This window comes from Felis catus, chromosome A3, assembly GCF_018350175.1.
Source record: "Felis catus isolate Fca126 chromosome A3, F.catus_Fca126_mat1.0, whole genome shotgun sequence".
NCBI lineage: Eukaryota > Metazoa > Chordata > Mammalia > Carnivora > Felidae > Felis > Felis catus.
This window is the reverse complement of record NC_058370.1, coordinates 126,984,280-126,994,798: the sequence shown is the minus strand read 5'-3', so window position 1 is coordinate 126,994,798 and position 10,519 is coordinate 126,984,280. Positions and strand designations below refer to the sequence as shown.

The 10,519-nt window shown below is 36.2% G+C and overlaps 1 protein-coding gene across 1 annotated transcript; it reads right to left on the bottom strand.

The window, feature by feature from the left end:
* Positions 1-2,841: 2,841 nt before the first annotated feature.
* On the bottom strand, positions 2,842-10,228 carry RAD51AP2 (RAD51 associated protein 2). Its single transcript, XM_023252085.2, is given in 5 exon segments — positions 2,842-2,881; positions 2,883-2,997; positions 6,159-6,242; positions 6,853-8,035; positions 8,037-10,228. Coding segments are annotated over 5 exon segments (3,516 nt in total). The 5' UTR covers positions 10,131-10,228.
* Positions 10,229-10,519: the final 291 nt, after the last annotated feature.

Here is a 10,519-nt window from a genome sequence, read left to right as displayed (position 1 = left end):
GAGCATATCTTGCCCTCTCAATTGAGAGAAGCCTATACTTTACTACCCCAGTAGGAGGAAGAAAGATTTTCTCCTTGCCTAGCAATAGCCCAGTCAAGGAGAGACAGCCACAACTTAGCCAATGAAAAGTCACTACACTTTGAACTCCCCATTTATTCCAATGTACTTTTTGTTTATAATAGCTCTTCTAACTCCCCTCTTTTTTCTATAAGTATTCCTTGTCTTTCTTCTCTAGACTCGCCTAGGATTTTGCCATAGCATGCATGTCTTGAATTGCAATTCTCTGCTATTCGAAAAAAAAAATTGTTGTTAGCAGTTTCTGCACCATTTATTCAAGAAAGGATAGAAATATGTAGAAAAATCTCTTTTTAAAAAGCCTTCTCAGGGCGCCTGGGTGGCTCATTCAGTTGGGCATCCGACTTTGGCTCAGGTCATGATCTCTCAGTTTGTGAGTTCAAGCCCCACGTCGGGCTCTATGCTAACAGCTCAGAGCCTGGAGCTTGCTTCAGATTCTGTGTCTCCCTCTCTCTCTCTGCCCCTCCCCAGCTTGCACTCTGTCTCTCTGTCTCTGTCTCTGTCTCTCTCTCTCTCAAAAATAAATAAACATGAAAAATTTTTAAATAAAAAAAGCATCCTAAATATTAGGAATAAGACTGGAAGCACATAGGTTTGCCCTTGAGAAATAGATGTGAGAACAGAATTTGATATTCACACACAGCAACAGAAAACAAGGAAAAGAACCAAGGTTCGTCCAGACAAATCTTGACTGTGATGAAATTTGCCTTGTATAACAGACAAAAGAAAAAAAATCCGAAAGGGGCTTGTAATAATAATAAAAAGAAAAAAGAGGTAGATGAGGACCCTTGTAGAAAAAAAGTAAAAGGAACATCTTTATAAGACTCAAAAGAATAGGCATATTCCTGAAAATAATCCAATTCCTGATCCAAAATAATTCAAGAACAGGTCAGTCATTCTAAATAGCTACTAATTATTGAGTAATTACTGTGTACCAGCAAATTGTTATTCATTATTGAGGGATTACTACATATCAGAGCCACTACAAATACATAACATGTATTAGCTCATTTAAACTTCACAATGATCCAATGAAATATTATTATCACCTTTTTAGAAATGAGAGTTTGCAGGGGCACCTGGGTGGCTCAATCGGTTAAGCCTCTAACTCTTGGTTTCAACTCAGGTCGTGATCTCATGGTTCGTGAGTTCAAGCTGTGTGTTGGGCTCCGCACTGATGTTGTAGAGTCTGCTTGGGATTCTCTCTCTACCTCTCTCTCTGCCCCTCCCCCACTCGTGCTTTTCTCTCTCAAAATAAATAAACTTTAAAAAAATGAAAAAAAAAAGAAATGAGGACTTGCCCAAGGTCATAAAACTATTAAGAATTCAAAAAGATATAGCTGTTATGAGCAGGTGTAAAAATTTATTATTCATTCACTCAATATTTTACGTGTACTCACAAAGGGCAGGTGCTATTCTAGGCACATGGGAAAGAATCTTGCCTTCAAGGAACTTGCATTCTTTCTAGAAAAGTGTTTATATGTTTGAGAAGGTGGTGAGTTTAGGTGGAGGCGTGGAGAGAAATCAGAGCAAGACATAGAAGTTGGAAAGTACATTGCTAGGGGGTAATAATTAAAGAATACAGAGAAATTGAGATGTTTTTAGTGTGTTTCAGAACCTTGGCTTGTAATAGAATTTAATCCAGTCACATATATTTTGTGAATTGATACATTTAGTCTTCTTTCTACATTGTATGCTTTCTGCTTTTTAATGCTTTCTTGATGCCTCCCTCTTTCCTTACTTTAAGTAACCAATTTTACTGTTGCTTCTCTGTATAATGTTTTGAAAAGTATTCTACTGATGGCTACCTTTAAACTGTGTATATTATACATTTCTTTACCAATCTTAAGCAGAGAAAATAAGTTCCATAAGGTGGGTTCTCATATGTGTTTTCTGTATTCTATCTCTGAGCTTAATACAATGGTAGGATTAAAATGTATTTGTTTTATGAGTGAATAAATTAAGAATAGGTACTAACTACATGATCATAATTCTGCTCTGGGGCCAAAGGTAGACCGTGGGGGAGAAATAAAAATTAGAAAGTGAGGGATGCCTGGATGGCTGTTGGTTAAGCGTCTGACTTTGGCTCAGGTCATGATCTCACAGTTTGGGAGTTGGAGCCCCACATTGGACTCTGCGCTGACATCTCAGAGCCTGGAGCCTGCTTCAGATTCTGTGCCTCCCTCTCTCTCTCTACCCCTCCCCTGCCCACACTCTGTCTCTCTCTGCTTCTCAAAAAATAAATACATGTTAATTTTTTGTAATTAGAAAATGAATCCAGAGAAAAGTAGGAAAGAATTCTTCAGAAAGTGCCTCTATCCCAATCCTGACACTAATTTTGCGGTCTTAAAAATCTTACCCATCCTCTTTGAACCTCTATTTTTTACTTAAAAAAAAAAAAAAACAAGTGGATTAGAACAGTGGTTTGTTACCATTTTTATGAGTCACAGATACTTTTGAGAAACCTATAAAAGCTAATATTCTTCTCTATAAAAGACTTATACATATATATCATGAAAAATAATACGTTGACATGTTTTACGAGATCATGAAAAGCCTTTAATGTATATGTCATAATATAATATGGAAACATCAGTGAAATATTTTGTAATGTTTAAAGGTAATTAGATAATTCACACACACATACACACAAAACCTTCTCCATACTTCATAATAAAGAAAGCCCCAAACTCCCAAACTAAGGGAAAGCATTTAACCAAAGTAGGAAACAAAACACTTATAAATGCAGTGAAATGTTTTGAAATGTTAAAGTCCAATGTCTTCTTTTAAGTTCTCATAACATTTATTTCAGATAGGGATGAAGTTGTTTAAGCTTAGCTTTTCTTGACAAACCAATTCTGATTGGTCGACTGCATGTCTTAAGAGGTAGTACTCTTGAAATTCCATGTGAAAAATTACTACCTAAAATATAAGATAATAAAAGTGCATAAGGGAGTAAAATTGTAGTTGTAGTTTCTAAGCTTAAAAACTTTACTTCTTTTTTTTCATTTCTTTTTTTTTTAATATAATTTATTGTCAGATTGGTTTCCATATGACACCCAGTGCTCATCCCAACAAGTTTTACTTACTTCTAATCATGATCTGGAAACATTTATTGAGTCACTGAGCTAATAAGTGCTTTAAATTAATTAGTTTACTTAATCCTATCCCCATTTTTAAAATGTGAAAGTCTCAACACAAAAAAAAGTTAAGTAACTTGCCCACATAAAATAACAACTAAAAAAAAATCATCATTCCAGTCAGGTAGTCTGACTTAAAAACAATAACAAAACTATATAATTAACTTGATGTTGTGGCTTTAAAAACCATGTCATTTTTTTTAGAAGCTAAACAGTAGGCTATGCTGTTAATGATTACATTTGGCTTTAATAGAGACTATTATCAATAATAGAGCACAGATGTATTTCATCTGTTTATGTATAAATGGAGGGCTCTGATTTTGAAAGTTTTATTTAACATCACACGATCATATTCAAAAAAATTTAAAACATTTCATGGAGGTATACTGTTACTAAATCAGTAGAACAGACAGGTAGTATTAGCTATGCTTCATAATGAAATACAAAAATACCTCTAATTTTCAGAGTGCTTTTTTAAAAAAATAAATAAACAGTGAGGTACAAATATAAAGCTAAAAATGTATCAGGCTTTCAGCCAGCTTTAATGAATTAGTATGACCTTAATATAATAGCACATTTTACTGAAAATAGTATAATCAGCCTAATAATTCTGACAAAAGATAAATGGCATGATTTCTATTAAGCTGAACCAAACAGAACCTGTGTGTTTACCGATGTAAATAATAATGAAATAAAATACAAAGCTTAACTATATGCAAATAGGGAGAAAAAGACACAAAAATAGCTATAAATCAGTTTATGGTACTTTATTCAACATTAAAACTATAAACTTAATTATAAAAAATAAGAGAAAAAACATTACCAGTTGTTTTCATTTTTTAAATAAAACAAAATTGTTGGGTCGTGTCTGATAGGCTAGATTTGGTTATAAATTAGATAATTTCAGCAATTTATATACTAAGGGGACTTCATTATGAGATTATTATTTCAGAGCAAAGCCATGATTAGTCCATTTGATTACTTTTTCAAAGAATAGCTCTCCTCTTTCATGGTCTAATATTACAGATACTTCTGGTGATTTTGCAATGGGTAGGAAATCACCAAACCAATTTATATCAACAGAGGCCTTTTGCAAAGCATATGTCCTGAAACAGTCATCAAGTTGTGGCTATGAGGATACGGTTCCTCATCTCCTTGGATTTCCTACCTTTTTATGAATAGATTGTGATCCCTTTTACTACTACTGTACACCAGATTAATCTATTCCTTTGTGTTACTTAACAATCCTAAACATTCAAAAGTCATAAAATGTATTAGTAGTCTTTTAGAAATAATACTGACTCCAATGTTTTCTAAATCCTTGCAAGTCAAAGTCCACACGCCAGCAGCATCTACATTTGCTTGTTGCAAATACAGAAGCTTCTGGCCTACCCCACAAAATAATCAGAATTGTTTAATAGGACACCCAGGTGATTCATCTATACATTCAGGTTAGAGAAGGCTTGGTGCTAAATGATATATAAAGCACCTGGCGCACTGACTGGCCTATTTCCCGTGTTCAAAATAATTTCAAACTACTTGTATTTTGCACACCAGAGAGACAAGAGAGAGAAACAAAGAGAGACCAGATGCCCCGGAATCATGACTGGTAGATGGGAGGCATCATGATGACCAGTGGGTAGGTATCAGAAACATTTCAGCACCAGGGCAGAACCCACCACTCCCCAATGCCTTCAAAATCCCATAGGCAGAAGCACAAGCAGGCACCTACTCCGCCTAGGCAGAATTAATCCATTTTTACTAGCCCCCCTCCTTCCCAGCATTCCCCAACTTTTCCCCTCCACTATTTTTAACAAGTCTCAGAAAAACCACTCCCTTTGTATGCACTTCAAAAGTAAATCCAAGAGGACTGTCCTAACATGGTACTAAATAATCCTGGCTGACCACGTTATTTTTCATATTTCATGATGAGGCTCTTTTCCTTGTGAAGGCCCTGTAGACTATATGGGTTCAGATATTTCCAACACATGTAACGTTTCTTTTCCCGTTTGTGCACATACTTTAATTTTCTTCATACACTCAATTTCACTGTCACAATTCTAACCACGATGACCATATGAGTAGGTGCTCCCTAATCTTCCTTCAAAACCCTCTGGACATTCCTTCCTAATCTTCCTTCAAAGATACTTTGAGAAACGGTCCATGACTAAAGATGTTTTGGTAGATACGTTTCACCTCCATCATTATTCTTTCTAGATCTAGTCTTGTTACCGAGCACCTGCAATTCCTGACCATATGCAAATTTAGTCATTTAGAAAACAGTTTCCTAATTTCAACCCTACCCTTACCTCACAAGTTAAAATAGATATTAGACTTAGTGTGTTTTATTCACGTACTATAGACTTTTTTTTTTATGCAAAGACCTTTTTTAGTTGTTTAGCTTTTCTTTAGTTTAATTTTTTTAATAGTCAAAAGTTTAAATGCCATAAGTTACATCATGTTAATAATATCTAAATGATATGTTTTTTTAATTAATAAAAGATCAATATAAAAAGCCCCATATTTAAAGAATAGAGAACATGGATAATAAATATGCAATTCAGAATAACATCTCATCAATGAAAAGTCAACTTTGATAAATATCTTTTTTGGTTTTGCCAATTAATGTTACACACACACATTATATGTGTATTAACCCCTGTCTCGTCACATAGCTATGGCAACACATCACTGCAAATATTTAAACACAGTTTTGTAGAGCACATTTCCCAGTAATATTCCAAATGGCTGATTGTAGCCATTTTAATATTTAGCTGATTTTTTAACTATTGGAATTTGCTGGAATAGTAAACTATTAACAGTTACAAAAGTGCTAAATTTGTATTTATTTCCTAATAACCTATGTATATTCTCCTCATGTTAAAAACACAAAATGCAATAGTCATCTCAGAAGGTATTCTAGAAAATAACCAAAAATCTTACCTCCCTTCAGTAAGTAAGTAATTTTTTCCTCCCTAAGTTCATCAGAGAAAAAAGCAGGCCTTTTAGGTGGAGGATTTTCACAGTCTGAAAACAATAATCAATAGGTTATAGCAAAAAGTAACTTTTACATAAAATGTTAACACCATAAACAAATTACGTTCTCAAAAATGTTTCCTTCTATTGGCTTCTAATATTTGGGTAAATGAAGCAGGATTCATCAAGGCTCCTTTTAAAAATTTTAGCACTTGTAGGGGCACCTGGGTGGCTCAGTCAGTTAAGGGGCCGGACTCTTGATTTCGGCTCAGGTCATGATCTCATGGTTCCTGAGTTTGAGCCCCGCGTCTGGCTCTGTGCACTGACCACATACAGCCTGCTTGGGATTTTCTCTCTCTCTCTCTCTCTCTCTCCTTCTCTCTGTGCCCTGAGAGAAGGGCTCAATCTCTCCCTCTTTCTCTCTCTCTCTCAAAATAAATAAATAATCTTTAAAAAAATTTTCATCACATGTTACCTTCAGCTTCACTCTATTACTTAATGTCTGAACAGGATTTCATAGAAAAATAATGTGCATCATTAAATATTATCTTACACTTTACCTCTATCTCCTTTTTTCCCAAAATTATATATTTGGCCTACACAGAAAAAAAAGCAGAATTTTTTTATCATGATAAAAAAATATTTAAAACTAATTTCATACCTTCCTTAGAAGTGGAATAAAGTAATTCTTCCTCTGCTGCTCTTGAACAGCAATATTCATTTGGAACTTCCTGTTTCCCATTATTGGATACTGCTTTCCATTCAAATAAACTTTGGTGTCTCTTATGCATATTAGGACATGTTATAGTATCACGGAGCAAAGAAGATACACATATTTCGTTGACTGTAACCATTTTCAAATCTTCTTTCATCTCCTTTTTTACCTCCTCAATATCATTATTTTCTCTAAGGTAATATTCTTGCCCATTGTTTGTTTCCGCAGTGCTTACAATTTTGTTTTCCTTACTGATTTCATGAAACATATGAAGTTCTTCAAGTACTAAATCAAATTTACTCTTCATCTCAAAATTGCTCACTATTGTCTGAGCTTCTGTTGATAAACACTTGGCAGTTAAATCCTGAAAACATTCATTGTTCCCTAGACTCAAATCAGTTTCAAATTGATGATTAACACATTCTGTAGAGTCATTCTTTGGATGAAAATACTCTGAATTAGCTAACTCACTTTCTTGCAAAACATGCTCATATTCATTTCTGTCAGCTACATTATTTTGATTAATATATTTGGTTTCTTCCGCATTTACTTTTTTACTCATTAGTGAAACTGGTTGCATAGAAAACATGCCATCCATTAAACAAAAATTATTCTTCTCTTCCTTTTCTATCTTAATGTCTTTCTTAATTTGGCAACTGTTTGTTAAACTTTGTGCTGTGACTTTTACTTCCTCTTTCAAAATTGAGTCTTGTTTTTTCCCGTTGATTTCACTTAGCAAGTTCCCAAAATTTAGAACCTGCATTATAGTCCCAAGATTGGTTTGTTCACTATGGTTTATGTCATGGTTTGTTGGTATGGTCCGGGGCCTAATATTGAAGAAATCTTCAAATATGCACTTAAAACTAATGCTGATCTTATTATGCTCCTTTTTCCTTTCAGTATTTAAATCCCGGTTATACATATTTACTTCATACAATTTTTCATTAATATATCTATGGTTCTGTATAAATTGAGAACCAGATTTAACATGTGTTTTAACAGCATTAGGTGTACAGTGAGTCCAATTTTCCTCATTCATGAATTGTTCAGGACAACTCTTATTCTTGTAAATGTCTTTTGTCAAAGAAATTTCATCCATGTCATCAAAATCCATTAAAAAAGGATTTTTTTTCATATGTTTCAAAAATTGGAAAATGTTTATTTTTAGTCGTCATAGTGAAGGAAGGTTTTTTCTTAGACTCTTCAAAAACTTGTTCAGTTTTAAATAACTTTCTTTTTCTTAACATAGGTTTCATGTTACCTTCTAATAGTCTTGAAAAAGTTAAAGTCCTTGCTAGATACACAGTATGATTTTCCACTATACTATTTTTTGAATAATGCAAATACATTATCCATTTGACAATGCATCTCTCTTGTGATTTAGGATCATTTTCAATTCTAATGAAACAGTTAAAGTTATTCAGCAAAGAAGCTATGTTGGTTTTCAATATGCTATTTAGAGGTCCTGAAATACTGGTTTGTAAACATACACTTAACATATCATTTTTTCTATTGACATTCATATTCTTAGTTATTAGATTTTGAAGATCAACTCGCTTCTTATCCTTGAAAATTTCATGCCAGTTTAAAACATTATCATTTTTTTGATTTCCTGAGATGTTTTCATGAAAATTCAAAATTTCCATAATGTAATTTTCAAAAACTTTCCTTAAATGAGAGCCTTTTTGTGTAGCAGAATATCTTAATTGTAGCATATTGTTGCTTTCTCCTTTACCATTTAACTGAAAAAAACTTATTAAAGCTTTTTGGCTACCAAGTGTTCCTATCATGAGAGGCTTTGATTGTTCTTCACGTGTATTCAGGGCTTTTGTATAGTGATAATCTCCTTTGCTTAAAAGATCTATTTCTACTAATTGTAGAAAATTCAATTGTTCTCCAGTTCTTTTAACGTTTTCACTTGGAGTCTTGTAATTACCCCAAATCCAACAAACTGCCCCTATTTTTTCTGAGATGTGACTAATATTAGAGCCCCGGCTTTGAGACTTTTCTAATCTGGTAAACGTATGAATGTCCAGGCATGTTTCTGCTTCTTCCAAATTTGCATTCCCCAGTATTATAGTGAAATTCTTTTCAGAGTCTGTTACATCAGATTTGATACTACTGTGGTTATAGTAGTTTAAACCGATCAAGTCTTTTTTTCTCACACAAATATTTTGGTTGCTGAGTGACTGGTGGTTACTTTCATAGCATGCAGAAAAAATATTTTCTGCATCGGCATCCACAATGTTTTTATCATCCTGTAACTTTTGCTTCTTAACATCAGGTCTATTTTGGGACCAGTAAACGTTTGTGAAATCCCTAACATATGCCTCGTTTTTGTCATTCTTTTTCTTTGCTGTTCCCTTTAAATAGACAGAGGACATTTTGCTATTTAAATCAGTTGGAAACTCAGGGATACTTATTGTGCCTCTATCTCTAAAATAGCTGGCTTTGGCAATTTCCATGCTGGGCTGGTTTTGAGATTTTGATATACTTAGTGCCGATGCTGAAATGTTATTTTCCTTTTTATGAGATGGCGTAACGCCGTCAGCTTTCCATCTGCACTTAATATCAAGAAATGGTGATTTGGTTTCCTTGTGAAAGGTAACATCCCCAGATAGGTTTTCTGTCTGTTTCACGTAACTATCGTCTTCCTGAATACCGTCCCTCCCTTGCACTGAATATTGTTTTCCAGCCGCATTTCTTTTAACTCCATGTACGTCGTCTGTAGAGGGGTTGGGCAGAAGCGGACGGACCTCTGCTCCAGCTCTGTCACCGCGGTGCACACCGAAAACCTCTTTGTCATTCAGTCCTGCTTCACAGGACTTTCCAGAAGCCCTCAAACCAGAATCAAAACTTCGTGAGGGGACAGACTGCAAACAACTATTCACCTCAAACTTGCCCTTTGGGCATCTCGGACTACATATCTGCTCCCCACCGACTGATTTCTCCACACGCGAGTCTGTGGAGTTACCAAAAATCGCATTAGCTGAAAGAAGAAGGGCCGGGAAGGGTCTGGGCGACAACAACTGCCAGGCTTTTTCCACCTCAGACAAGCGAGGCACCAGAGGCAGCCTCCACTCCACCTCAGAGGCACTGCCGGGCTCCGTTAGACGGGGCCGCTTACTTCGGGGCGGTCGGGAATCAGCGTCCTCAGGAGGCTGTAAGGCGGTGGCAGGCTCCCTGAACCCGGCACCCTGCGCGGTGCACTGCGTGAAGGACATGGCAGCGAACCGAGATGTTCTGACGAAGTCCGGCCGCGCTCCAGCCTTTTAGCCGGCTCCAGACGGCTCCGCCTGGTCCCGCCCCTGCCACGCCCCTCGAGGCCGGCTTCGGCCGGGGCCTCAGGGAAAGCCCCCACCCGACCACGCCCCAGCCCCGCCCCTCCGCCGCCCGGCCCCGCCCCCACTCTACCTGATGTCCTGGAGCTCGGGTAGTCTCTCCCTCACAGCGCAGAGCCCCGGGGCCGTTACATTGTCTATTTTTAGCGCCTCTTGCGGGTGCTTGGGCTGTAGCCGGTCTAAAGATTTTCTTCCCTCTGGTAGAATTAAGGGGAAAAGTCAGACTCTCTCTCTCTCTTAATTTGTGTCTCGTTTAATTTGTGAACAGAAAC